Source organism: Suillus plorans (genome assembly GCF_016647745.1).
Source record: "Suillus plorans strain S12 chromosome Unknown HD556scaffold_5, whole genome shotgun sequence".
Taxonomy (NCBI): domain Eukaryota; kingdom Fungi; phylum Basidiomycota; class Agaricomycetes; order Boletales; family Suillaceae; genus Suillus; species Suillus plorans.
This window is the reverse complement of record NW_024537389.1, coordinates 297,775-324,093: the sequence shown is the minus strand read 5'-3', so window position 1 is coordinate 324,093 and position 26,319 is coordinate 297,775. Positions and strand designations below refer to the sequence as shown.

Sequence of the window (26,319 nt, the reverse complement as noted above, 5' to 3'; positions counted from 1 at the left end):
TGCAGAAGAAAGGAGCCAAGGACAGCACTGATAGCACTGCTGCGGACGATATGGGACGAGATCATGGTACCTATTGTCAATGTTTGTACTCGGGAGCAGATGCGGAGATTTCCCTGGGGCAGGTGGCGATCGTGATCATTTTCTTATGCTTGTGAGTCCGTGGTGATACTATTCGAGTCCAGCATGCGATGACGGTACCGATGGATTGGTCTAGGGTAGTCAGCAGAGGGGGAAAAGGTTAGACCCGTTTTCTACATATTTTAAAGTGTGATTAGTGCTGTGAAAGATTATCGGAAAGAACTCAACCTATCAATACAATTCCAAGGACCCGGTATTGGTCTGAGTAACCACGAGTTGACAATATGACGATCTTGGTTTGGTGCAGATGCGGCGACAAGAAAGAGACTATTATTTCTTTTATTTTTTGTATCATCATAACAACAATTGAGTTGTGACGGTGAACCTAGAAGGTACTTGACGATACAGAGTACCTTCTCAAGATGCGACTAGCATAGTTAATTTTAGTTCTAAACTCCGTCTGCCAATCCGGTCGAACATATATCAAACCTACATCGCGGGGAAGTCACACCGTCACTGTCAAGGCTGTAGTGTTTCTGACTATGCCTGGTCCACATCCTTATGTGTATCATTAGACCATATCTCTATTGTCTCATTTGTGACAAGCCCAGCCATGAAGGCTGCAGCGAACCTTGAGCGCTGCTTGATCAGGGCTGTTCACACCGCTCCTTACACCGCGGTGGGCTCGACTCGGATAACGGGGTCCTTGGCATCATTTCCATTCATTTTGCCTGTTGTCTCCCGGTATTTATTTCCAAGGGGGTCTTTGCAAAGTAGAGTATATCATTCGGACCTACAGCGTCGTTATAGGGTCCCTACTCTCTTGCTTTCAGATAGTGTCAGGTGAGTGGAGACTAAACAAGGCACATCCAGAGTCCCGGACCTGAGGAGTACTGACGTGTTGCCAGGTCATTTACGTATCCGCCTACAACGTGCCTTGGAATGGCAATCCGACGAGTAAACTCGACGCAGCGAGGTTCACAACTTGAAGAAATGACGCAGGAAGGCGTAAATCGTCACAACGACGCCCATGACAAACATTCGCATTCGATCTTTCACTCACACTCGCATGATGAACATGACCACGGACATGATGCAGAGCAGATAGTACAGGCGCTTCAAACTGCTGCCAGTGGTAAGCTGTGATCCCCCTGCTTAGTCGAAGCCTAGCTAATTATCCATTATTAGGTGACAGAGGGAGCCGCATAACACTTATAGGGCTGTTTGCCAACGTGGCTTTGACTGGCGCTAAAGGATTCGCGGGCTGGTATATGCACTCTGCCTCGTTGCTGGCAGATGCCGGTCACTCCATGAGTGGTCCGTGATTCCAACGAATAGCTTGGCTCTTTGCACTAACATGATTGTTTCTAGATCTGCTCGGTGACGTTGTTGTCCTATTTTGCTGGAAACTATCAAGGAGGCCACCTTCAGCACGTTATCCATACGGATTCGCCAAATTCGAGACTCTCGGGACAACTACCGTGTCACTGTTGCTTATCGGAGGAGCACTAGCCATCGGCTTCCATTCGTATCACCTCCTCGTGGAAGCACTGGCGACAACTGTCTCCACCATCCCACCCGGCCCGCTTCATAACCTCCTCCAACAAGTTACGTCTATTGCTTATAATGTTCCTGCCATAGGCCACTCGCATGGTCATACTGGCATCCTCGACCCCAATGCAGCCTGGTTCGCCGCAGTCAGCGTCGTAGCAAAGGAGTGGCTGTATCGAGTAACCAAGAAGGTTGCCGACGAAGAACATAGCCCAGTGCTTTATGCAAATGCTGTTCATCATCGCAGTGACGCATATTCGAGTTTCGTTGCCCTTTTCGCAATTATAGGATCGTGGCTATTCCCTGCATTACCCTTGGATCCTATAGGGGGTGAGTAATTTTTTACCAGGTCCTTTTTTCTACACTGCTCATTACCTTCACCAGGGCTCGTCGTTTCTTTTGTCATCCTCAAGCAAGGTTTAGACCTTTTTGGAGGCGCGTTCACTGAGCTTACAGATGCTGGTATTTCGGCGAACTCGCAACAAAAGCTAGCACACGCATTGGACCCTCTTCTCTCCTCCTCGTCCTCATCATCACCGCCATCCTCTGTCATCGGCAACGGTTTCCATGACACTGCTGAATTGCTTGCCGTCCGACATCTCCGAGCTAAGCGTGCAGGCTCCATGATGTATGTGGACCTTATAGCTGAGGTGCCGAGCAATATGTCAGTCTTGGCCACATCAAGGTTGGAAGTAAAGATCTCGCAGACGTTGAAGGAGGCGCGGAAGGAGATCTCAGAAGTCCGCGTGAAATTTCACCCTGTTGACACGCGCGCTCATCAGAGTTGATCGCATTTATGTGAATGGACGTATCATCGACATGTTCTGTGTTTTCCACACTAAATAGTTTTATTTTGTGATCTGTGCGTGACCGTTGCAACACGTGCGAGTGTGACAAGCGCGTCGATGACACCCAAGTTTAATACCCATACCACAATGAGTGAACTGGATCTTAGATTGTCTACAGCTACTGCTCAGGACACAGGTTCTTTTAGGCTTTTGGAGCTTCCTCCAGAGCTGTGCCAAATAATTGAATCTGCTTCTGAGAAAACTGCTAGGTGGATTTTCTTCTCGACCGTCAGCTACTATCTGATTTAAGACTGTAACACCCAGCCTCTTCATCAAAGGGCACCCGACTGAGGACGCGGTACTATGTACATTACAAAAGACATATGCTGTCCGTTCTGTCGTGCTGTCTAATTCCGTGCTGGTTGTGACACCCTCCAGATCGGATCCAGATGGGACCGTGCACATCCGAGACCAATTGCATGAGATCCTGGAGCTGGTGCCTGTGGTACCGAAGTTGCATAAGCTTTCCATCTTGCTGAGGGATATGGAATATGATGAAGGAGATGAAGACAAGCAGGTGGGCCAGCATGCAGTGTGTATGAGGCATATCGTCTCATCCATGTTCACAAGGCAACCATGCCAAAATATAGCTACGAGCAGGCTCGTAGCGAAATACAGGCCAGCGAAGCTGAGTTCGTCCTCGGTCTGAAAGAGAGACGCATCCTCGTCCTTGAAGGTAAGAGCAAGACCCCCTGTGATGGTTGTTCGAGTCGTCATATTAATATTATTTTAGGGCAGCTACGGCCTATAGCCCCAGCGCATCTTAGCACTATTCTCGAACTGCTGTTAAACTACTTGATATCAATGTCCCTCTCACACCAAGCTGCTCCGATCGAGGAGCTGGTGTCTGTGCTTGCCGATGAACATGAAATACCCCGCGTAGTATCGAAGCAGGTTATGTCCTGGTTTGGGGATGTAAAAGAAGGCCTCTGGAAAATGGACGTAGATGCGGTGATTCGAGAGCTTGGAGTAGGAATTTTCCGCCATCATAGAGTTTGTTTGTTCTTTACTGATTCTGCTTGCCGATACCTGACGCCAGACTTAGCATAACCCTATCTCTGAGAACGAATTCCTCAAGAAATGGAAAAACGTAGTAGGGGACACTTTCGAGTCTTCTGTGAAGCTATCCCTTCTTTCGGTGCGTTGCTATGCTAATTCTTGGCTGAACCACAACGACATGATTTGTAGGGAGACTACCTTCGAAATCTGTCCTCAATCGGAGAGGAAGCGTCATTGACCTACTTTCCATCTTCTGCATTACCGGTTGACCCAGCTGCAAGATTCGTTGAGCTATTTCTGACTCGCCAACGATGGAAACATGAGGAGATCGAACATTTCCTACTTGACATTGCCGTTAACTCCAAGGAAAGAGACAAACTACTGCTCAAACATGCCAGAGCTCTGACTGATACTGAGGGGGTATGGTACACTGCGAGAGTAAGTTACAACAACTGAAATTTACAATAGCCTATCTACAGGAGGCATGTATACAATCATCTACTATATGCCTCTGCAGTTAATATCCCTGTCGTATAGTTCACGAGACAATCACTTCTTGCCTGATGCGCGCGTTTTTGCCTTCGAACCTAGACTCTTGATTGGCGAAGGATGATAGTCATCATCGGCATCCGAACCTTTCCTCTTCCGCTTCGTGGAAGTGGAAGTGGACGCAATCGCCAGCATTGGAGCGCTCGCATCCAACACTCTCAACCCAGATTGACCAGTTATGCTATCAACGAAACTCCACAAGGCTTTTCCTACAACACCATTGTTCCGAACGTCGCGGAATTGTTCTCGTATCCGTAAACGCATATGTAGGACGGCATTCGCTTTTTCTTCACTTGTATGGTCGTCCCGAAGAAGGAAAAGGATGACGCCTGTGGGACATAAGTGGAGCATATGCTAAACAAATTATTCACTTCTAAAGATATGACACATACCGACGAATACAAATTCGACAGGCGCAACGCGCTTGTCGACTTCGGTGAAAGCGGCGTTAAGTTCAGAATCTGTCGCGATGTGCCAAAACTCCGACAGTACATCGTTGATCAGTGCCATGAACTTCGTTGGTGGTTTATCCACCCGCTTCAGCCATTTTTCTAGTTTTTGAGCTGTAGGAAGCAGGTGGTCTGGGAGGCCATCACAGCAATAGATTAACTGTGCAATGCATTGGAAGTCTCTTCCGCGTGTAGTGTCCCACTCGAGGACACTGGCTAGTCCCTTATGGTCTACGTTCACATGGCGCAGCTCGAGGTCCGCGATCCAGTCAGCCCATGGCGACGAAATCGCTTGAAGTTTCTCTGCACACGCTCGTCAGTACAAATCGTGTCATTAAAGAAGTACAGCACCTGCAGCAGTCAATTGCACACCAAGCTGCACCCGCTGGAAGATTTCGCGCTCGATTTCAGGAGTCAAGTGATGATACTCGACTACAGGGAAACAAAGGTAAGTAGCTCAGAGGGGCGATGCAGTCAAAACACGAACCACACGTAATTCTGGTTTCTGCAAACCGTCGTTTCCACTCTTCTGGTATTTCTAGGCGTGTATTCTTCTGCTTCGCCGAACGAACGAACCAATAGCTCTTCTTTGTATGCACGTCTCGATCTTTGTAGTTGAATGTTCAACATGAAGACCAAGTATCGTCAAATATCACACTCACGAGGTATCTGTTAACGCTCGCGTAGCATAAGATACCAGTAAACGTCGCGTGACTACAATGAAGCACTCACCAGGCCGTCAAGAAACTTTTGTATTGACGTGAGCCTTTGTTTCCCATCCACGCAAATACGAACGGGCTCCCCATCATCATCTTTGGCCACGGCAAATATCACAGGGGGGATGTAGAAGTTTCGAAAGATGGAGTCGATGAGACCGATTTGCTTTGTCTCTGACCAAACAACGTCTGCGTGTAGTGATTGTTCAATATACGTCAAGTGCGTAGGGTTCTGGTAACTCGCCTCGTTGATAAATGGGGTTCAGATCAATAAAGCCTTCGTGTATATATCCTGAAGGTATGTAAGAGAATGTACCATGAGTTGTGTGTTAACCGACGCACTGTGTAACTCCTGCGCAGAGTAGCTCATTGCGGACGGCGGTGTTAATGCATCTCTGACTTTAAATACGTTAGGGTCCTCGTCGTCTGACTGATAATCGTCGTCAAGTTCGTCGAGTTCTTTTTCTTGTGCTGAGTTTAACTCGACCATGGTGTTTGAGAAAGAAGATGACAAAGTCGACCAACTACACACTAACTACTTAATAATTCATTGAGCAAATACATATGCACGGATTTGTGATCCAACCAAACCCGATCAACGGAACCAATCTTGCGAAGTTCGCGAAGCAAGTATTAGACGCGTGCGAATGTAGTGTTCCGCTAAATAGTAATGTATCTACGGTGAAGCAATTATGAACACATTGCATATATGTGCAGTCCAACGTTGGGGTATGTATAAGGTTGTACCATGAACAGTATCCATCATTTCCACTGCCCAAACTCCTCGTCGTCATCATCATCGTGGAATGGATCCTGCGGATTCTGAGCCAGTGTCGTGTCTGAGGAAATCGAGTGACTGTGTTCGTGTGATTGTTCGAAGTTCACTTCCTCACCTCGCATCAGCATGGATCCTTCTCCAGTGACACGTGTCGTGTTTCCAGCTACGTGCACACCTCTTGGCGTATGTCCTTTGCCAACTTGGTCATCCTCATCCTCGCTAATATCTCCCACTTGCCATAGCACTGCCCGATCCTCCTCCCCTTCTTCCGTTTTTCTCAAAGCTTGCTCTTCGTCATCGTCATCGTCTTCAACTATACGATTGACTTTTGAAGAGGACCGAGCAGCCTTGCGAGATGACAAGCCAGACAGCGCGGTGGCAGCAGGCGCACGAGTCGATCGTTCGGGTTTTTTATGTGTTAGGAGGACCACACCGGAGATAAGGATCATTATTGAGGCGAAGATCAGGAAGAGTACCCATGGCTTGTAGGCGTCAACCGCGTTGTTGAACACCAATGAGTCCAGAAAACTGGGTCACAGATAAGAATAGGTGTAATTGAAACAGGAAAACAGGAGGAATGAACATACCCAGTTGCAGTATAGACGCCGTAGAAAACTGGGACAACGAGAGTGGAGTCGTAAACCTTAAGTCCACGGTTGAGACAAATGATCTGAAGTACAGCCGTGATTACGAGTAGAATGATTGTGAATATGGGTGCTAGATGGCCAAATTGGTTTCCGGGGTTCTCGTGCGAGAGGCTTCCTGTGAGTAACTTCACGCTAATTCCGAGTCAGAAAAACGCAAAACTGGGAAAGAGACAAAGGGAACCCACGTGGCTTTGGCGAAAACCAGACACCCTCCAGCAAGTCCACCCCCACAGCACGCCCAACCAATTCCAAGCACCCATGCGACTTGCGTATCATCCTGAGGCGCAGTCCAGGTCTCTAACTTTTCCTTGACCCATAACATCCATGCATTCCAGTTGTTCCTGACTTTTCCAAGGTAAGTAGTGCTTGATTCGGGCGACCTCCGTGTGCTCATGCCCGCAAAAGGTTCCGAGTCCAAGTCTGACCGTGCAGCGAGAACATCATCCAGGGAATTTGTGAAAATGAGAACGAGAATGAGGGCCACAGACATGCAGAAAAAGAATCCAAGCCAACCACCACGCTGCCATAGAGCTGTGAGATGGTTGACATCTGTTTCCGTTGACAGACCACTGTTGACACCTCCAAAGGCAACGATACCGATTACGCCGAGTACCACGATCAGCGTACCCTGAGTCTGGTTAGCGAAGCGTGCAAATGGAGTGAGGAGGAGCTCACATAAATGTCTGTTTGTGTGACTGGGGTCCCAATTAAAAATCTAGCGAATAGGAAATTAAATATGAGAGATGTAGATCCGAGAGGGGCGACATATTCTGAGGAGCTAATTATCAGGAAGGGATGATGTGAGAAAATAAGACAACGTGCCTGCCCTCATATAATCCAAGGCAAGCGTGCTTCCTATGAGCTGGGATAGAATATATAAAACGATGCCTAGAAGCCATAGCGGTCGTAGCCAGTCTCGCCTGCGGGCTGACTTTGGAATGGTGCTCGTCCGCACCTGTAAATTGGGCGTATCAAAATATAATCATTGATTGAGTTGTGACACGTCGTAGAAACTCACATGATCCAACTTTGTGATATTTAGACCAGCAGCATTCAGAATGGACGCAAGCAGAATGATCGCCAGGCCAATTATGAACGCTACCACTGGACTGGCATGATGAGCAGAAACCAGGTCGGTGGCGGATGGCTCTGCTGTGGCCTGAGCGATAGTACTGGTGAGAGTGAGAACTGAGGTCGTCAGTGAAGCTGCTGCTGACTGTGACATCAGGCGCTGGAAATTAAGGCAAGCAAACCGTTGCTGCGGTCGTAGAGTTCGTTAAAATTGTAGTCCTTGTATATAGCTATTGGAATTTGGCTAACAGTCAACTGAGCGCTCCAGTGACGTACAAAAATGTAAGCCGTGTGATCCTAAAATGGTCTCCTTTCGGGTACTGATGTAATTACTTGTCATCGACCTTGCATCGACCACCACATTCTAGGTCGTGCAAGGTGTCGAGCTCGTCATCGACCAATATGGAGGCCATTCTATCCAAGCTTAAGGCCAAAGCAGAGATTGCTCCAGATAATGCTTTACTTCGAGACACCATCTCATTGTTAACAGACTTGCACCACAACGAAGCAATTACTCAGCGCGTCACTTGGGACAGTCTTATCCGAGATTTCCAACGGCTACAGGATCAAGGGCTATGGGACATATCCGAAGATAACGAAAAACTGTTGCATACGCTGCGCAGTTTATTGACTACTCGACCGTCCAAGGGATCAGACCGTACACCCGCCACCGGCAATATACCCGCACCTTCTCATCCAGCGAGCAAAGCATCACAGGATTCTTTTTCAATCATTTATCCAGATCCTGAATTCGCACCGTCCCCCCTCATTCCGACATCTGATCCAATATTGCTTCCCCTAGAGCTGGTAGAAATTCTCAATCGCACATACTTCCATCACTTGCTTGCCACAGATCCAAAGCGCGTTGTCCCTCCAGGAAAGTCCCTCATTTCAATGCTGTCTGGCTCACCCAAAGAGGGCGACGCTGAAAAACCTACTTTGCGCGACAAAGTTGAGGATCTCGTGCATAAAGCTTTCTGGGATGAGGTGCGGCTTCATATGTTTCGGATATTCTACCATCTGAGGGCTCTCTAGGCTGTGGAATCACTCTCAAATCCAGAGCCTTCTTGTCAGCTACCGCGCATTAAATCGCTGTACCAAGACCTCCTCATTGCACTGACACCTCTTCTCCCATCTCAGAGTCCTGTCATTACCACACTTTCCTCACCGTTACCTCCGACGTCTTCCCCATTAAATTCAGCTGTCATGCATCTGCGTGAGGTTGTAACTTCTCTGCGCAAGCGTTGCGCGCCAGTTCAGGACGAAGAACTCGATGACCTTCTTCGTTCACTGGATGAACCTCCCCTCCGGTCATCGCGCCCTATCTCATTGGCCACGCTAGTGGTAGACACAGTGAAGTCGATACTCAGGATCTCGGACATTATGAGAGAACAGCTCTCCCAGTTCGTGTTGGGAAGCATGACTGAGCAGCAGCTACAGTCTATGATATCTAAACAGGCAAAGACCAAAGAACGCAAAGACATCTTGGATATTTGGAAGCGCTGGCGGATAGAGTGTATCTGGCCAGTATGGCTTGGGGACTACCAACCGTCTTTTCAGGTTAACGGCGTCGCTGCTGAGCCGCAATTCAAATGGATCATGCGACTTGTACTGGCGCTAGGATCATCGACCCCTATATCCTGTCAATTACCAACCAAAGAGCCACAAGCCCATGAGAACTCCCTTCCACCGATTTTTTTCTTCTCTACTCCCGCGCTACTCGAAATTCAGAATTACCTACAAGCCCTCGTGATCGCTGCTTCTCTACGCACCTTAATTCGTGTGCCTCAAGGTGCACAGGGGAATGACGCGATGAGCTTCATGGAGCGGCTGTGGATCCTTCTCAATGCCGAAATCACAGAAGAACCGGGTTCAGGCGACACAAAGCTTGTGAATCTTGCAGATGAAGTTGTTCGTGCACGGCAGCTGGATGGCGCCATGCTCTCTGGAGAGGAAGAGACCAGGCTTCGCGCTGCTGTTTCTCGCACACTCAACCATGATGACCCTGTGTTTATGCTACTACAGAAACGGATACTGAAAGCGTTGGGTGATGCACTCAGGCATCAACGGTCGGAATCTAAACAAGCTGGAGCGCATACGGGACCGGTGCCCAGAATGCAGACAGGACAGCATGGCAAGCGTACTGAGAAGCGAGCTCGGATAGCGATAGTCTTAAATCCAGAAGAATTTGATGCGGCTTATGATGGAGAGACACCTCAATTGACGATTGGTCGGGTGCAAGGTTTCGAAGATGAGTACTTGAGGAAGGTTGTAGAGGAAGTGTTTGTAAAAGTAGATGAGTGTGTCAGGTGGGTGGAGGGTGTTTGGCAGGATGTACTTCAGTTAGGGGCTGTCGACCGTGAGTACGTTGTCTAGATTTGTAGAATAAGTATATTGATAGTTTGGAGTCGAGCGCAACCAGCAGGACGACGATCTGGAAATAGATAATCCACCTTGGACCCCGCAAACTGTATCACGATACCGTTGTGCCTGGGTAGATACAATTAGGATTGCACTGGACTCATCTCACGCATGCTCCGGTACCTCAAGGTTCTGCCATCCTGCCACTTGGCAGGGCAGGGGTAGAATGAACTCCTGCACATGGGAGGATTCTACCAGCAGAAACAGTTCTGCCCGGTGAGTTTGTTACATAATTATGACGCGGTGGTTGAGGTCTTTCCACTTCGGATGCAATTGACGCTAGCCTGAGTGTTTTCTAGTATTTCGATCTACTTGGACCTTCACCGCGATCAGCTCTACTTTGGATTGCTAACATAATGCTATTATGGTGCGTTGTCACCCTCAGATGGAGTCCTTGCTCCGTCACACATCAGGCGTTCCGGTTCATCGGTCATCACGTACTTCAAATTGAATGCTCGTTTAAGGTAAATTGTCTTGCACCCCTTCAAGTTATGAATATAAAAGACCCCAAAACTCCACCTACCACAGCGCTCACTTTGTGTTATTAACACTCGCCATGTTGGACCCTCTCAGTGCGCTTGGACTGGTTTCTGCTGCCTTTGCCATCAGCTTGGTACTCAGAAATTACTTTGCCAAACCGAAGCTGCCTCACAGTGGTAAATTACCACCTGGTCCAGCTTTACTCCCAATCCTAGGTAGTGCACTGGCAATCGATGTGACCGCCCCTTGGCTAACCTACAAGGCATGGGGCAATCAATACGGTAAGTTGTCCCCTAGAACGCAGATCACCATTAGTAATCAATGTTTCCCAGGTGACGTGGTATATACTCGGCTTTTTGGTCAGGACAATATCATTATCAACTCTGAGCGGGTTGCAAGAGACCTCCTTGAGCATCGCTCACATAACTACTCCGACCGACCAGAGATCGCAACCAATGAATTGTATGAATTAGTCGAATTCTCCAGTATTCTTGTTAATTAGCCATGAATTCTTAGATTTGGCGTCGACTATACTACCGCCTTTATGCGATATGGTAGTAGATGGCGCCTTCAGCGCAAAATTTTACATCAGTCCTTCCGACAAGACGCAGTCCCCACTTTTCAGCCCATGCAAGTAGACAAAAGCCATGACCTTTTATTAAACCTCCTCGAGGATCCTTTGAACTATCCGGAACATCTTGAAGCGTGGGTAGATTTCATGCCCATCTACCGAGTACCTTGGTATTCAAACAGTTCTCCAGCCATTCAGGTTCAGTCATCATGTCCGCCGTGTATTCGTATGATGCAGCACGACGTCATGACTACATGATTGAGCGCGCAACCTTGGCTCTGGATCTCATGTTGAAAGAGTTGAGACCAGAGGTAGCTGCCGTTTTTAGTGCTTATCCTTTCCGTATGCTCGGTCGTTTATCATATGCACCAATTTCTTACCCTCTAATTTGCAGTTCTCTACCTCCCCTCTTGGCTGCCTGGGATGCGTCTCAAGAGAATTTCACCTTTAGCCAAGGAATTGGCTATGGAAAACTTGGAAAGGCCATTTGCGCACACAGTGCGTGGTCTGGTAAATGCAACATCTTGTGAGATTATTTTTTCTCAAGTTCTTTTCAGGCTATGGGATCTGTTTCTCCTTGCATGGTCGCTAAACATTTGGCGGAGCTTGATGATGGCCACGGCGACTCTGCCTGGCAGAAGAAAGCAATACAGGAATCCGCAGCAACCGCTCTTGGAGGTGAGGAAATACGTTTCAGTGTAAATTTGTCAGGCTGAACGAGATTGTCTCGCCAGCTGGCACTGAGACGGTAGGCCGAAAGCGACAGCTAGTGATTCAGTCCAACGCTGACAAGTACTAGACAGCTGCTGTGTTGATGAATTTCATGCTGGTCATGATTCTCCACCCAGATGTACAACAGAAAGCGCAAAAACTTGTTGATAGTGTGGTTGGCCCAAAGAGACTGCCCACATTTCACGATCGTCCATCCTTGCCCTACATTGACGCCATTTTACGGGAGTGCTTACGGTGGCACCCAGTTTTCCCTCTTGGTGCGTCGCTCACCTCGGCACAATGGAATTGGATTATTGATCTATTACAGCGATCATGCATGCTGCTGTCGAAAGCGACATTTACGAAGGTTATTACATACCCAAAGGTGTGCGAGGTTCTTCTCATCCTGGAGTCCACGTTCATTCGCAGTACAGGTGCTACAGTCACCCCGAATGTTTGGTACGAAGATCGATTATTTTGTGGTTTGTAACTCAATGTTTCTCAGGGCAATGTGCCACAACGAAGATAAATACGCAAATGCGTCCGAATTCAATCCTGACCGTTTCCTGAACCCAGATGGCACCCTGACAGACGATACTGTGAGTTTCGTGTGGGGATTTGGGCGACGGATATGCCCTGGTCGTCATCTCGCCGAAGCTTCTATATGGTCTGGCATGGTCTCTTTGCTTGCAGTTTTCAATTTCTCCAGGGCCAAAGACGAGACTGGTAAAGATATTGAGATCGAGCCACGCTGGAATACAGGGCTTACTGTGTGCGTGGGGTTCAATAGGATTTATCTGGAGAGATAGCTTATCGATTTTGTTAGGCGCCCTTTGCCATTCCCTTGCAGTATCACTCCGAGGAATGCGGATATGGATATCACGGCCTTGCAGTATTTGATCAAGGTATCTGTTTAGTCTGTATCGATGAATGATGATGTATTATTGGTGTAGTAGCGAGTCCTCGACACCCACTCAAGTGGGAGGCTCTGTCATTGTACCTAGTTATATTATGAACCCTTCGGTATCATGCTTCTGTCTTTACCACCTCCGGAACTGTATGCATTGTGATGGGTGTTGGAGTTGCTAGTCGAAGTTTTCTACTGACTGTCCCATTCAGTTTCTGTTATCTTTTGAGTGTTGGTCATGCACTGAACTCTCAGGCTGCTTCTTGCCGTGACCGATGAACGAGGCCGAGCCGATATGCACACCGTGCGCCCACTAGAATAGCCACGATATAAATGTGAACAAACTATTGCTAGTACTAGTAATAATAATCAATATACAATTGTACAGTATTTTGAGAGTAATTGCCACCGAGCCACCGCAAAGATGCATATGTTTCCGACGACCGAGTCATTTCTGCAAGGCTTCATTTTCTCACTTCACGAAAAGCCCCAGCTTCAGCCATGGCACCCAGGAATCGAGATGATAATTTCATGGACGTAGATTCTGATTCAGACATTTCCTTGCTCGGTGATGCTGAACACCGCGGGAAAGGAAAGGGAAAGGGCAAAGCCACTGACAAACGTAAAAAGGACAAAGGCAAGGCAAAAGCGAAGGAGGTCAGCAAGGTAGTATTCATCAAGGAGCTATATTCATATTTTTACAGCAAGCGTACACCTGGGAGGCATCCTATACGCGTTCATGGGACACTGTGCAGGAAGATGAGGCTGGAAGTCTGCAGGGCGCAGTGGAGGATCTTATGGCGCGGGGGAGGCGGAGGAGGTCCATCCATTTCACGTCTCCCACTGTAGCTTCACTGACCTAGTGAACCAGGTTGCTTGCACCTGCTGCTGCTATCCGCCGTACGATCATCCGACATCTGGTTCTCCTCCTCGACCTTTCAGCGGCGATGATGGACCGCGACATGCGCCCAACTCGTTTTGATCTCATGCTTCAGTACGCAAGGGAATTTGTGGTAGAGTGGTTTGACCAGAATCCTCTGGGACAGATTGGCGTCGTTGGTATGCGTGCGGGTATTGGCGAAAGGATCGGGGAGATGTCTGGTAAGTTTTTGCAGGGTGATTTAACAAGTAACATACTCATTCTACCAGGAAATCCGCAAGATGTCTTGAAATGTCTCAGCGAGAGAACTCGACTTGAGCCCACGGGTGAACCAAGTCTTCAAAATGCCATCGAGATGGCACGGAGTAGCATGAGGTACATCAGTTCCTTAGCGCTTGGAACTTATTTTTGATCTATGCAGTCACTTGCCAACCCACTCTTCACGAGAGATCCTTATCATCTTTGGCTCTCTGACGACATGCGACCCTGGAAATATTCACGACACCCTGGATGCCTGCGTAAAGAATAAAATACGCATATCGGTCGTTGCATTGGCTGCGGAAATGAAGATATCCAGAGATTTATGTGACAAGACTGGTGGTAAGTAGAATGTTTTATATGAAATATGTTGATTCATCCATAGGGCAGGTCAATTTGGCGTGGCCATGAACGAGGGGCACTTCAAAGACATCTTGTTTGAGCTCGTTCCACCTCCTGCACAGCGAGCCGTCGCTCGCGCAGGAGGGCCAGGAGCAAACCCAGCTGCCGACTTGATGATGATGGGATTTCCTACTCGACTTCCTGATTCCTCACCACCAAGCTTATGTGCCTGTCATTCGGATATGAAGAGCGAAGGCTTCTTGTGTCCGAGATGTATGGCGAAAGTGTGCGATGTCCCGACCGACTGCGATATCTGTGGACTCATGATCGTGAGCTCACCTCACTTGGCACGGAGCTATCATCATTTATTCCCGGTGAAACCGTATGAAGCTGTGTAAGTGATATCTTAGTGTATTTATGTCTGTATCATTGATGATGTTGATCCCAGAACATCAATGGAAGGCGAGTCCATGCTACAGGCAGCTTGCCACGCGTGTGCAAGGATATTTTCGACCTCAGTGTCAACTGCAGCGACTTCGGAGGGTATGAGTCCTTGGGGTAGGTACCGCTGCCCCGATTGTCACAATGATTTCTGTGCAGAGTGCGATGTATTTGTTCACGATGTTATACATTGCTGCCCAGGATGTGGCAAATAGTATAGTACGATGCACGAGGTTTTATTATTACTACATATACAGTTCGCTACAGTTCGGAACTAAATCGGTACGGCCAACTCTGGTTGACGTAATGTGATGCCAGCACAAATTCGATGGCCCTTGTGTCTCTTCTTCTTTGTTCTCGATACCCTCCCCCGTGATGTTGTTGCTATCTCTTACACTCTTTTTTTCTTCTTGGAACACCTTCGTTTACGCTGGTAATCAAACCAAGGGCGAGAACTGCACTATCACGAACAACCGCCTCGAATTTGGCACATTTCAATTTCATAGCGATTGCGACGTACAAACATACTGCTCGTCGTCGCAGGGCACTTGTGAACTGAAAGGCTGCAGAAAAGACCAATATCCATTTGGGTATACACCAGGCGACTGGGTGCCACCACTGTGTCCTGCTGGGCAGTTTTGTCCCGACGAAAGCGATGCGTGCCAGCCTTGGCTGCCTGTTGGCAGTGCATGCCAGCTCAACCGTGATGGTATGCCACGACGGAGCTCCATGATGTGGTTATGTTCGCTAACTCCGTGTTAACTCCGCAGACCAATGCCAGCCGCCTCCAAATTGGCAGCAATTAGCTGATCCTTCAAAGTACGGCCGTAACGTAAATGGTTCCATCTGTCTGAACAACGTCTGCATGTGAGTCGGAAACTGGTATTGGACGACTGTGTGTTGACTGTTTGATATAGGTGGGCAAATGTCACAGTTGGCCAGTCTTGCGAAGTCGAGAACACCGCCTACATCGCCTATGCGGGAGATAACGAGTTTGTTGATATCGTGTCACGGTGAGTAGAATTACAGTGTTCCCCAGGCCTTCCAAGTGCGGTGCTCATCTCCTTTTGTCAGAGGCAACTGTCAAATTGGGTCGTATTGCGATTCGCAGTCGTTGGTTTGCATTCAGGCGAAAGAGCTTGGGGAGACCTGTGATGCAGACAAAGAGTATGTCTTGAGTTCGATGTAGGATGCATCGTGATATTGACTGGACGCCTAGATGTTCGTCATTTAACTGCTTGGGTAAAGGCGTTTGTGGTCTGGGTTCCGACTCGCCAAAATACTTCAAGACCTGGGTATATGCCGTGGTCGGAGCTGGTATCTTCGGAGGTCAGCCCCATTATTTTGAAAATTTGAACGACATCTGACCCGAGGGTCGGGATGTTAGGCATGTTTGCCACTCTGCTTGCCCTGTTCCTGATTCACCGCCGTCAACGTGACCAGGAACGTGAAAAGCGTCTCCAGTACTGGTGTGAACAGGTAAGTGTTCCGCATCCCGCATTTCTGATGCCGTCTTTCTAATGTGTATCATGCAGAATGCCTTCCGCCAGAGCATCATGCAAATGAAGGAAATTGCTCGCACCTCCATCTTGTCTCTCCCTGGCGGCACCGGCAATAGCAACCGGAGTACAGTCTGCAGTCGCGCTGGATCAGAAGAGTCGTTCACACCAATGGTCCAGCACTCGGTCCACAAGTCGAGCGGGTTGAGACAGCAGTGCCTGTCAGATGATAACGGGAGTGTATACGATGAGATGATGATGCAATCGGGTCATCGGTAGGTGTGGGTATTGTGTACAAACGCCTTGAGCTTTTTGAGTCTTATGTGTCAACCGGGGACTATTTTTCACCACGGACTGACTGATCTCTTCACATCATATCCTCTTATATAGGTATACTTAGAATGGACCTTAATTAGTATTCTTGGCCGTGCTGTCAGGACGAATAAAAATGAGTGGTTAGATATTCAAGCGGTTTATCTATGTGACGGGTAAGTGCCAGGGCCCCTGGACCCTGAGGCCTGAGCGCTGAGCGCTGAGGCCTAAGTGCTGGGCGCTGAGCAACCGTAGCTCTGTTTCTAAGTTAAGCGGTCGAGCGTTGAAACTTGATAACGTTGCGATTGATGCATCGATGATGCATGATGTGCTCTTGGCGGCTAAATTATGTACACAGGCTACTCTTTGTTTGTGAGAATTTTACGGTTTTTGAGTAAACGTCATTTTAATATTGTGTAATTGGGCTTTGGGGACCTTACAGACCACCACGAACAAAGCGGATGCCATCCACGGTATCTTCTTCTCCGTCCTCTTCAATTGCATTCGACAACATGTCCTCTAATTCACCTCCAACCTTTGAAGATGATCTCAGTCATACTCATTCAAGGTCACAGGATAATAACCAGCGAGACTCGCAAGACATTTCACCACCACGTTCAAGTACGAGCACAGAGAAGGGAAAGGCCAAACAACTAGACGAAGATATCATAGAAAACCCTAGCTCAGAGTCATACCCTCCTATGAATGACGATGCAGCCGAGACGCGACGCGTAGAAGAGGTGCGCTATTTTCGTTCCCTCTCATAAGTGTTCGGATCATTAAAACGTTGCTTCTATCCTGATAGAACCTACGTCAATGGGAGTTGGCTGAACGCGAACGACGGAGAGCCGCACGAGAATCTGCGAACCTCAATAGAGGCGGGGGTGGTCCATCTTTACTCGGAGAAGTAACACGCAGGGCAAGCGTGCTCCTGTCGAAGCGGCCGTCAACCAGATCATCTGCAAGAGGGTTGGGGAACCACCGAGCTCTTCAATCTAGAGACTCTATCGACGTAGTGCCACTCGACGATATCGAGAGCCCTCCCGCAACTGCGAATCCGTTCTTACATCCATCTGAAACAGGACCGGGGTTCATCTCCCCGACACTGTTCCCCCTCGTCGATTCGAAGAAGCGGTCTAGTGTGATGACCGAAACTTTTGACTTGGACTCGAATACCCACTCATTGCAGGCAGCCACGCTTCCTCCGACGCCAACGCTTGTTCCTCCCCCACAGCAGCTAGGCTTACCGCCGCCTTTAACACCACCACCTAAAGGGGCTAGACCGCGCATGACTCCCATGAAATCCACACCTCCACCTATGTTGCGTCAGGAACCCATAGAACCTGAGCAGGAGGTGAGATGGTGGCACGACTGGTTATGTGGATGCAACGAAGGACCCGACCGGGGAGGGGATAACCAGGTGGGAAAGATTTCAACTCAGGAATTTGACTGTACTGACGGGTTTGCTTCAGGCTGGACGTACGAATCCTTTTGAATGATCTACTCCAGTCGATTTCAACCTCCCTACATACACTTCTGTGGACACCCCCCGCATACACGTACCATATCAGTAGTTCGCATCCAGGGCTAACCTGCGCCATTGCATATGTATTCCATAGTCTAGAGGTTTCATAGTGTTTGGACCATTTGCCGCATACATACCCGCTGCATATTCGCTTGTGTTTATTAATCCTTGACTATTTTTTGCACGGACATATGTAACTCAAGGGGTAACATCTTTGGGAACGCGTGCATGCCATTATTCCTACCACTAAGGAAAGTGGAGTGTACAAGGGTAGAGGAAGCGAGGAATGCAAAGGAGGAAAGAGGGGTTTCAACGTGGTAAGCGTGATATTGTATGTAACATGACGAGTCGCGACTACCGCACAAGTCAGTACGATTTATACATGCCAGTCCACGGACACTCGGTAGTTGTTATTGAGCAGTCGGGAAGCGCACATTCTTAATCTGATTATCATCCGAAGCGCCATTACCCAAATTCCCTGGTCCAGTGTGGTTGTCGATAGCCTCAACCTGCAGCCAGTTTTAGTTAGGTGGACTATGTATAGAAAATGAAACACTGACATGCACCAGTTCTGGAGAAGAGTCATCTATAACACGACTATGACGTCTAGTCATGACTGACACGACATCCCCATGAACATCCTCGAAGGTTAGGACATCCGGGGGACCGGTGTCCGGAATATTTACAGCAGATTCATTGGTGTCTTTAGGAGTCCTGGTGGAACCTCGCTCTACGTCTTCATCCACAGCTGACTCCACAACATCCGGAGCACGGCGGGCCCAAAGGACCCAATCCGGGACCGTAGCACGATTACGGCTGGTCCACGTCATGGTTAACGAGACCGTATGAGAGTGTACGCCACGACCCATGTTGAAGAATGGAATAGATAAGCCATCTGTACATGTACCTTGTAAGTTAGCGACAAATACGAGACGCTCCCATGACAGTACTTACGAACGATGATAGAACCGAGGACGATAAAGGAAACAATAGGCTGGATAACTGCTGCGAGATACTGGGCTTGATTTGCAGGCGGGTCTTCCGGAGTTGGCAAACGCGTAAGAGCTAAGGCAGACACGAAAACCGCGCTGACTCCCATCTAGGACGAATTAATGGATGATGAGAAATGGTATTCAACTGACTTACTGGACCTGTATACATGATTTAGATGAAAGCGACAGCATGACCAAGAGAACTGCTCACCAAAATGGCCAGAGAACAACGCTTCCTTCCAGGAAGTAATCTCTGGGACAAACTTGTAGAGTGCCAATAAGGGTGGAATTCGCCTCAGAACCAAAATAGTGATCATAAGGAGAACGAGCTTCCAAGGGGTGATGCCATATTCAGCAGAATTGTAGGCGTCAAAAGGTAGCCAAGCACCGATGTAGATAAAACAGCCACAGTTCAAGACGTAGTCTATCACAGAAGAGAATACATCATCTTCTGTCTGTACATTGAAGTGACCGTCCCAAGAAATTGCAGAACCTAAATGGATGTCAGACCCTAGTGATCATATATGTAATCTGGACTCAGACCTGCCGCGAATGCTGCAAGAAGATCATCAGCACCAATGGTGCTCGCGATTCCCATAGTGAAGATGGCGAGAGCCAAATACTGTGCCACATATGATTCACGATCAATAAAGCCCCTCTTGTGGGATATCTTCATGAGCTTCGAGAATAGAAGGCCTGGACCACAAATATAAATGCAATCAGATCAATGCACACAGATGATCAAGCAACTTCACTGACCTAGAACGGCACCTAAAACAGTGCCAAGTATGACCTGGTCTATTGTAGGACATGTTGAATACCCTATGAAGCGTTGAATAAAAGAGAGCACAAACATAGCCATCCCACCAAGAACCACTTGCCGAGAGCAGTTCGAACGGATGTCTCTACGGTGAGGTAAATGGATATCGCAAGGAACGGGTACGCAAGACCATCATTCGCTGCGGATTCCGCAGATAATATCTGACGAATATTCACAGGGACATGTTTAGTAGCAAATTTACCACCTGTAGAACATATTTAGACATCAATTACTAATTGTGATATCATGGTTGATGGGACTAACGAGTTATGGCAGCACATGTGACTGGGTCCGTAGGGGTCAAACAAGCAGCAATGCAAAGAGATGAGACATAATTGAGCTCCGGAAACAGCGCTTGTATGATGCCTGTCATGATGATCAGCGAATGAAATTTAACTTGGCGAGGATATACATGCCGGCGACAACGACCCAGCCAAAGGCCATGGTGGGCACAACCATTATGAGCAAGCTCTTTGCATGTTCTTTCATATATGCACCTGGTAATTCGACACCGACCGCGAACAAGCCGGTGGCGAGGACGATGCGCATTACCTCCAATGTTATGGTATTTTGCAAGGGACCCCATGTGCGGGGTGTGAATACGTTGGCGACGTGTGGGCCTATGATGATCCCAAAGGCAGTTCCGAGGACGACTTCGTTGATATAAAACTGCGGAAGGTATGAATCATTATTAAGAGGACACATAGATGTGATCTATCGAACCTTCTCTTTTACCAGGAGGGATACCATCGAGAACTGCAATCGAGAATCAGCATATTAAAATACTACGAGTAGAGGAAAATATAACGAACCAAGACTACAAAACCACCAAGACAGATGTACGCCAATCCTGGCGCGGACACCTGCAAAAACGAGTTTGTGATGATAGAGAGCAGTCTACAGCATTACGGACTTGCAGTAACTCCAAATCCATTATTGCGGAAAGAAACGGGTAATAGAGCCTTTGGAAGAACCTTTTGAGAGATGGTGAACGCAGTAAGGATAAAAAGTGTGGATGGAGGCTGTCCGAGACAATCCAAGCTCACCAATTATTTATTGGCGATACGCTTAAGCTCACCACGTGCAGCAATGCCGTGAAAGACCCTGCCATGAATCCCATGATTCGGCTAGTGCTGAGTAAACTCTCGGTCGAGTCTGACCAAGGCCTTGGCAAGAGATAGAGACCCTATACACTCAAAAAGTGCGTTTAAATATTTAGTATGAGGGACGATTGGTAGATAAGACAGTTCTCTTATACGGTACTGACACGGGCCCTTCCTGAAACGGTTCACGGAGGTGATGGGGCCAACGCATTGGTTAGTGTCTCCGGACCAATCACAGGCTCAGGCTGACCAGGGAAGGGACACCGTGTTCCGAATGCCATTAATATTCCCAAGCGACCTACAAAGGACTTGGTCTGGCTCACTGCTTACACTGCAACGCGCGTCAAGTCTTCCGAGTCTTTTGTATCCACCTGCCCAAGTTTCAGGCACCCTGAACGCGACTTACTCGAGGTACGCTTTCCTTACAGACAATAGTGTGGCATGTTTTCAACGTCTCCTAGACATATGGTCTCGTTCCTCAGCCAATTTACCCCGACTCGTACCATTCAAATGCCTCGAGACCCTTCTGAAGTCGAAGCGAGAGCATGCTCTTTGCGCACTCTCTTCATCACTGAAGGCCGATCACAGCGTCTCACCGGAATCGGCTCTCTCGACTTCGCGCGAAGAAGGAAGAGCTTATGTACAAGATTCATACCATTATGAGTGCAAGCCTAGGCGTTCCTCCTAAGCCCGACGCTGCCTTCACCTAGGAGTACTACACTGAGGATGGTAAGTATGCGAAGTGGGAGGGTACTCTTCTGCAGTTCTACAAGATCTTCATAGCCATTTTTGTATGTTCTTTCATATATGCATATGGTAATTTGACTCCCGTCGCGAACAAGTCGGTGGCGAGAACGATGCGCATTACCTCCAATGATATAGTATTTCCTAAAGGTCCCCATGCGCGCGGTTGTGAATACGTCGGCGACGTGAGGACCTATGATGATCCCAAAGCCAGTTCCGAGGACGACTTCATTGATATAAAGCTGGGGAAGATATGTATGGAGAGAACGCATAGAAATGATCTATGAAACCTTCTCTTTTACTAGGAGAACTGCGGTCGAGAATCAGCATGTTCAAACACCATGAGTAACCATCAGATAACCGATGAACAAATGAGAATGTTATTTAAGCAATATATAGTAGAGAATCGCAACAATCTTGGTATATCTGCTGACCGGCTGTAACTTATTTTGTTCCACACTGACACGGTTATCACTATGGAACACGATAGGTTACAGCAGATAATAAGCTGTCGGACTGAGCATCGTAGTAGCAAAGGCAGTGACGAGTAGATGCATATATAACGAACCAAGACTACAAAACTACCAAGACAAATGTACGCTGAACCTGACGTGGACACATACAAAAACGAGTTTGTGATGATAGAGAGCAGTCTATTACGGACTCTAAATCCATCATGGCAGAAAGAAACAGACGATAGAGCCTTTGGAGAAAGCTTTAGAGGGGTGGTGAAGGTACGTAGTAAGGCCAAGAAGTGTGAATTGAGCCAGGCCTCAGCAAGCGTTACAGTATATCGGAGAGATTTGGCAGGCGAAGCATGGAGTTTGAAAATTAGCAGGTGCCGGTTGTGCCGCACCGTGGTTCTCAATCGTGGTCGTGCAGACTGAACATCGGCCGAGTTCCCATATCGATAGATGCCTTTGTTTATTGGAGCAACACATGCTAGCTGCTTTTATCCAACCATGAACAAATTTAAAAGCGGTCAAGTGATTCTGGTCTATCGATATGAAGATAGCTGTAACTCTGTCTTCCGAAAAATATAAAAGGAGATTGTGGCTGTGACGTTACCGTCGGCCATAGTAGTAAGGAGGAAAAACACTTGTCATTTTCGATGCGGAAAACATCGTAGCTAGCTAATATGTAGAATCCATCTTGCCCCGAGGCGCGATTATTAGTTTAAAAAGATGTTTGGTGTTTCTCCATGTGCTGATTCACGTCAATATCAATGCCGACAACAAAAGTGCCCGGAACCGATTTGGAAACAGCGTGCCCCATGGGGGCAGAACAGCGCGTACCTAATCGTTTTCACGATGACGGAACGCGTTTCTCGCCCCTGCCCGACTCAATGACATAGGTGACTGCATTCTACATAAGTACCTCGTCTCGCTTCCCGCCTGCCAATCAGGGAAACGTAATTCACTAAAGAGCACTCTGTAGCATAATCCAACGTGGTTTCTCGCTGCCCACAGACCTCCGCACGTCGCCGACCATGATTAGCGGGGTCAGCCCCAGGCCTGCGCGTTCCGGGGCGCAACGTTCAACCATTACCTAAAGCTGTCCGACTGAATTTCATATGTACACCTTACCAAACCTTCATCTCCTAGCTTACCACGTCACTTCACCAAGTGATGGTAACACCTAGACTTACCATGTGCAATGACCATGCCATGATTCTCATAGTTCAGCGCTCAGCCAGCGCTGAGCAAACACTGCGACGCGAATCCGTGCTCGACTTGCGCTAGTTTAAAGGCGCATTTAAATATCTATTATGAGAGACATAACCAAATCATTGGTAGATAAGACAGTTCTATTACTAGTGCTTACATAGGTTCCTGAAACAGTTCACGTAGGTGATGCAACGCAATGCCCATTTTCTCCGGACCAATCACAGGCCAGCCAGGGAAGAGACAGCGTGCTCCGAAGCTTATCATACCCAATCGCGTTAATCCCAATAATAATACCAAGCGACCTCAGGCTATAAAGGTCTTGGTCTCGGTTTACAACTTGTTTACAACCCCACACTGTGACGCGCGTCAAGTCTTCTAAATCCTTGCAACGATGGGTTCATCTGTATCTAAGGTTCCTGCTCAAGTTTCGGGCACCCCGGACGCGACATCTTCATCTGAATCCTTCGACGAGAAACGCTTTGTTCGCTCACAGAGCTCCGCGTCACACACAGTGGGTTCGTCGCCCTTGGCAACTGACGGTTCAATTTCACTGCCTAATGTTGACGCCTGGGAGTCCGCCGCCGCTGCGGACCCCAAAATTCAACTTACCCGCACAATCCTTGCCAACAACAACTTAAGGTCGACCCTTGTCAGTCGTCCGGCACAGGTTGCGATACCTCATGTTTTCAATCACGAGGTAGAGTTCAAAACCGCGCCTGTTACAAGCCAGAAGTCCAGTGGTAGATGCTGGCTCTTCGCAACGACCAATGTCATTCGATATGAAGTCATGAGGAAGCTAAAGCTCAAGGAATTCCAGCTCTCCCAGGTGACCGTTTATGATCATTGGTTCTCGCCAGCTCTCACTCACATGGTGCTATAGTCATACCTATTCTTCTGGGATAAGTTGAACAAGTCCAACTATTACCTCGAGCTTTCTATCGAGAATGCAGACCTGCCTGTCGATGACCGCCTGGTCAACTTCCTCGCGAGAGACCCCATCAGCGACGGTGGTCAATGGGACATGGCTCTCAACTTACTCGAGGTACGCTTTTCTTACAGACAATAGTATGGCATGTTTTCAACCTCTTCCAGACATATGGTCTCGTCCCTCAGCCAATTTACCCCGAGTCGTACCATTCAAGCGCCTCGAGTCCCCTCAACACCCTTCTGAAGTTGAAGCTCCGAGAGCATGCTCTCACTCTTCGCGCGCTCTCTTCATCGCTGAAGGGCGATCACAGCATCTCGCCGGAATCGGCTCTCTCGACTCTTCGTGCGAAGAAGGAGGAACTTATGCAAGAAGTTTATACCATTATGAGTGCAAGTCTAGGCGTTCCTCCCAAGCCCGACGCTGCCTTCACCTGGGAGTACTACACTGAAGATGGCAAGTATGCGAAATGGGAGGGTACTCCTCTGCAGTTCTACAAGGCTTTCACAGCCAAGTTCTCGGTTAGTGCATTTAACGATCTTAACGAATGTGCACTCACAAATCTCAAGCCGGCGGAGTCTTTCTCCCTCATTAACGACCCACGGAATGAGTACAACAAACTATACACCGTGAATAAGCTCGGTAACATCTGGGGCGGACGACCTGTTCTGTGTAAGTCGTGTTTGTCCTGTCTGTATTACAGGAGCTTAACCGCTAGCAGACGTGAACACTGAGATCGATGAGCTCAAGCAGGCTATAATCCGAGTAAGAAATTTATCCTTTGATTGCTTGGTTTGATTCTGACCCCGTTCACAGTCTATCAAGGCCGGTCAGCCAGTCTTCTTCGGTTGTGATGTAGGCCAATTCTCCGACTCCAGCAAGGGCGTCGGTATCATGGACACTGACTATTTCGAATACGAAGTAAGCCGATTCTAACATACGAATAACAGTTTTTTACAACTCTTTCTTTCCCATTACAGCAAGCATTCAATATCACACTGGGACTTACCAAGGCCCAGCGACTGGATACCAACGAGTCTGCCATGACACATGCGATGGTCATCTCCGGCGTACATGTGGATGAGAAGACTGGTCGCCCCGTCCGGTTCAAGGTGGAGAACTCTTGGGGTGAAGACAGTGGCGTGCAGGGCCATAATGTGATGAGTGACAAGTGGTTCGACCAGTTTGTGTTCCAGGTCGTGGTGCACAAGTCTTTCGCGACAAAGGAGCATGTAAAGATCTTTGAGTCGGGAGAGAGTGTGGTGCTACCTGCTTGGGACCCCATGGTAAGACATTATTATTTCGCAGATGCAAGATGCTGATCGTTTTACCCAGGGTGCTTTGGCATGAATACCTCAACCTCATGTAATGTTGATGTTATAAACGTATTATGTATTCATATGTTTGTAGATTGATGAATGCCACCCCAAAAACCTTGCGGGTGAGGACTTGTTGGATGTGGTACTCCAAAACTGAGACCGAACTACGATGAGGGCCTGTTGCCTTGCATATCTTGACACGACTTAGGCCCATGACAAAAATTGCACGCCCTCGACGAGCTTCCGATCACTTGAAGTTCCTTCTGACGCAGATGATACAGTAGCTTTCTTACGTCGCCGCAACGGAGTCACAATGATAACATGCCTACTGGCGGTTCTTCTAGGATTGCTACGTCAACATCAGGGTGCGAGTACGGCTTGGGCGTGTCCGAATATAATAACGGCTACCATTTGATATACATGAGCAACGATGAACAATCTTCTTGTGATGCGAGATCCTATTCTTGGAGGCTGCATGTCCGATGGGCCGATGATCTCATCAGCCTAGTAAACAATCCAAAGACGAAAAGAGACAGAATCAACGGAGCATACCACCTTTATCCATGTTTTCGGGGTCGCAGATGGTGCGGTTAACAACCAGCACACCCTCGTCCGCCACCCAGACTGTCCAATCAGTGAGGCACCCCAAAATCCGAGGAGAAAACTCAAGTCGTGTTATTTGTCCTGACTGCAGTCGACCATATGTTTCAGTTGAC

At 48.1% G+C, this 26,319-nt stretch overlaps 11 protein-coding genes across 11 annotated transcripts; 8 read left to right on the top strand and 3 right to left on the bottom strand.

Moving 5' to 3' along the window:
* Positions 1-549: 549 nt before the first annotated feature.
* HD556DRAFT_1262962 (cation efflux family-domain-containing protein) lies at positions 550-2,557 on the top strand. Its single transcript, XM_041299073.1, has 5 exons — positions 550-921; positions 987-1,213; positions 1,267-1,395; positions 1,450-1,959; positions 2,014-2,557. The coding sequence occupies exons 1-5, from the start codon at positions 692-694 to the stop codon at positions 2,415-2,417; spliced, it is 1,500 nt and encodes a 499-aa protein (XP_041165626.1). The 5' UTR covers positions 550-691; the 3' UTR covers positions 2,418-2,557.
* On the top strand, positions 2,111-3,932 carry HD556DRAFT_1489364 (sister chromatid cohesion protein Dcc1; the record flags this gene model as incomplete). Its single annotated transcript, XM_041308778.1, has 6 exons — positions 2,111-2,686; positions 2,742-2,994; positions 3,048-3,153; positions 3,211-3,470; positions 3,523-3,615; positions 3,666-3,932. Exons 1-6 carry the CDS (start codon positions 2,535-2,537, stop codon positions 3,930-3,932), a joined length of 1,131 nt encoding a protein of 376 aa, XP_041165625.1. The 5' UTR covers positions 2,111-2,534.
* HD556DRAFT_708729 (uncharacterized protein) lies at positions 3,777-5,746 on the bottom strand. The gene is made up of 8 exons (XM_041311370.1): positions 5,533-5,746; positions 5,435-5,482; positions 5,207-5,379; positions 5,137-5,143; positions 4,962-5,081; positions 4,826-4,906; positions 4,418-4,777; positions 3,777-4,354 (listed from the first exon to the last, which is right to left on the bottom strand). Exons 1-8 carry the CDS (start codon positions 5,678-5,680, stop codon positions 4,026-4,028), a joined length of 1,266 nt encoding a protein of 421 aa, XP_041165624.1. The 5' UTR covers positions 5,681-5,746; the 3' UTR covers positions 3,777-4,025.
* HD556DRAFT_1331958 (uncharacterized protein) lies at positions 5,709-7,978 on the bottom strand. The gene is made up of 6 exons (XM_041301785.1): positions 7,634-7,978; positions 7,438-7,570; positions 7,291-7,385; positions 6,801-7,243; positions 6,556-6,747; positions 5,709-6,496 (listed from the first exon to the last, which is right to left on the bottom strand). The coding sequence occupies exons 1-6, from the start codon at positions 7,838-7,840 to the stop codon at positions 5,953-5,955; spliced, it is 1,614 nt and encodes a 537-aa protein (XP_041165623.1). The 5' UTR covers positions 7,841-7,978; the 3' UTR covers positions 5,709-5,952.
* A 25-nt stretch (positions 7,979-8,003) lies between these two features.
* Positions 8,004-10,175, top strand: HD556DRAFT_708789 (uncharacterized protein). Its single transcript, XM_041311371.1, has 2 exons — positions 8,004-8,673; positions 8,722-10,175. The coding sequence occupies exons 1-2, from the start codon at positions 8,089-8,091 to the stop codon at positions 10,060-10,062; spliced, it is 1,926 nt and encodes a 641-aa protein (XP_041165622.1). The 5' UTR covers positions 8,004-8,088; the 3' UTR covers positions 10,063-10,175.
* A 488-nt stretch (positions 10,176-10,663) lies between these two features.
* Positions 10,664-12,786, top strand: HD556DRAFT_1489320 (cytochrome P450; the record flags this gene model as incomplete). The annotated part of the gene is made up of 12 exons (XM_041308777.1): positions 10,664-10,868; positions 10,920-11,049; positions 11,104-11,292; positions 11,349-11,500; positions 11,553-11,668; positions 11,716-11,836; positions 11,893-11,906; positions 11,958-12,147; positions 12,198-12,254; positions 12,304-12,328; positions 12,375-12,641; positions 12,696-12,786. 12 exons carry the CDS (start codon positions 10,664-10,666, stop codon positions 12,784-12,786), a joined length of 1,557 nt encoding a protein of 518 aa, XP_041165621.1.
* A 491-nt stretch (positions 12,787-13,277) lies between these two features.
* Positions 13,278-14,912, top strand: HD556DRAFT_1227491 (Ssl1-like-domain-containing protein; the record flags this gene model as incomplete). The annotated part of the gene is made up of 7 exons (XM_041297166.1): positions 13,278-13,433; positions 13,481-13,596; positions 13,648-13,877; positions 13,926-14,031; positions 14,078-14,256; positions 14,305-14,650; positions 14,705-14,912. The coding sequence occupies 7 exons, from the start codon at positions 13,278-13,280 to the stop codon at positions 14,910-14,912; spliced, it is 1,341 nt and encodes a 446-aa protein (XP_041165620.1).
* An 80-nt stretch (positions 14,913-14,992) lies between these two features.
* On the top strand, positions 14,993-16,685 carry HD556DRAFT_708459 (uncharacterized protein). The gene is made up of 7 exons (XM_041311369.1): positions 14,993-15,406; positions 15,468-15,564; positions 15,615-15,710; positions 15,772-15,864; positions 15,917-16,026; positions 16,085-16,176; positions 16,233-16,685. Exons 1-7 carry the CDS (start codon positions 15,073-15,075, stop codon positions 16,473-16,475), a joined length of 1,065 nt encoding a protein of 354 aa, XP_041165619.1. The 5' UTR covers positions 14,993-15,072; the 3' UTR covers positions 16,476-16,685.
* A 335-nt stretch (positions 16,686-17,020) lies between these two features.
* HD556DRAFT_1227368 (uncharacterized protein) lies at positions 17,021-18,007 on the top strand (the record flags this gene model as incomplete). Its single annotated transcript, XM_041297160.1, has 3 exons — positions 17,021-17,248; positions 17,314-17,928; positions 17,981-18,007. The coding sequence occupies 3 exons, from the start codon at positions 17,021-17,023 to the stop codon at positions 18,005-18,007; spliced, it is 870 nt and encodes a 289-aa protein (XP_041165618.1).
* A 436-nt stretch (positions 18,008-18,443) lies between these two features.
* Positions 18,444-20,965, bottom strand: HD556DRAFT_1429519 (Sodium/hydrogen exchanger family-domain-containing protein; the record flags this gene model as incomplete). The annotated part of the gene is made up of 12 exons (XM_041304819.1): positions 18,444-18,542; positions 18,594-18,928; positions 18,988-19,125; positions 19,237-19,518; positions 19,569-19,721; positions 19,785-19,823; positions 19,880-20,050; positions 20,110-20,211; positions 20,262-20,514; positions 20,569-20,601; positions 20,658-20,708; positions 20,924-20,965. The coding sequence occupies 12 exons, from the start codon at positions 20,963-20,965 to the stop codon at positions 18,444-18,446; spliced, it is 1,698 nt and encodes a 565-aa protein (XP_041165617.1).
* A 2,566-nt stretch (positions 20,966-23,531) lies between these two features.
* Positions 23,532-25,606, top strand: HD556DRAFT_1262942 (peptidase C1B, bleomycin hydrolase; the record flags this gene model as incomplete). Its single annotated transcript, XM_041299072.1, has 7 exons — positions 23,532-24,185; positions 24,240-24,401; positions 24,452-24,805; positions 24,854-24,956; positions 25,006-25,049; positions 25,101-25,205; positions 25,265-25,606. The coding sequence occupies exons 1-7, from the start codon at positions 23,751-23,753 to the stop codon at positions 25,604-25,606; spliced, it is 1,545 nt and encodes a 514-aa protein (XP_041165616.1). The 5' UTR covers positions 23,532-23,750.
* Between the last annotated feature and the right edge of the window lie 713 nt (positions 25,607-26,319).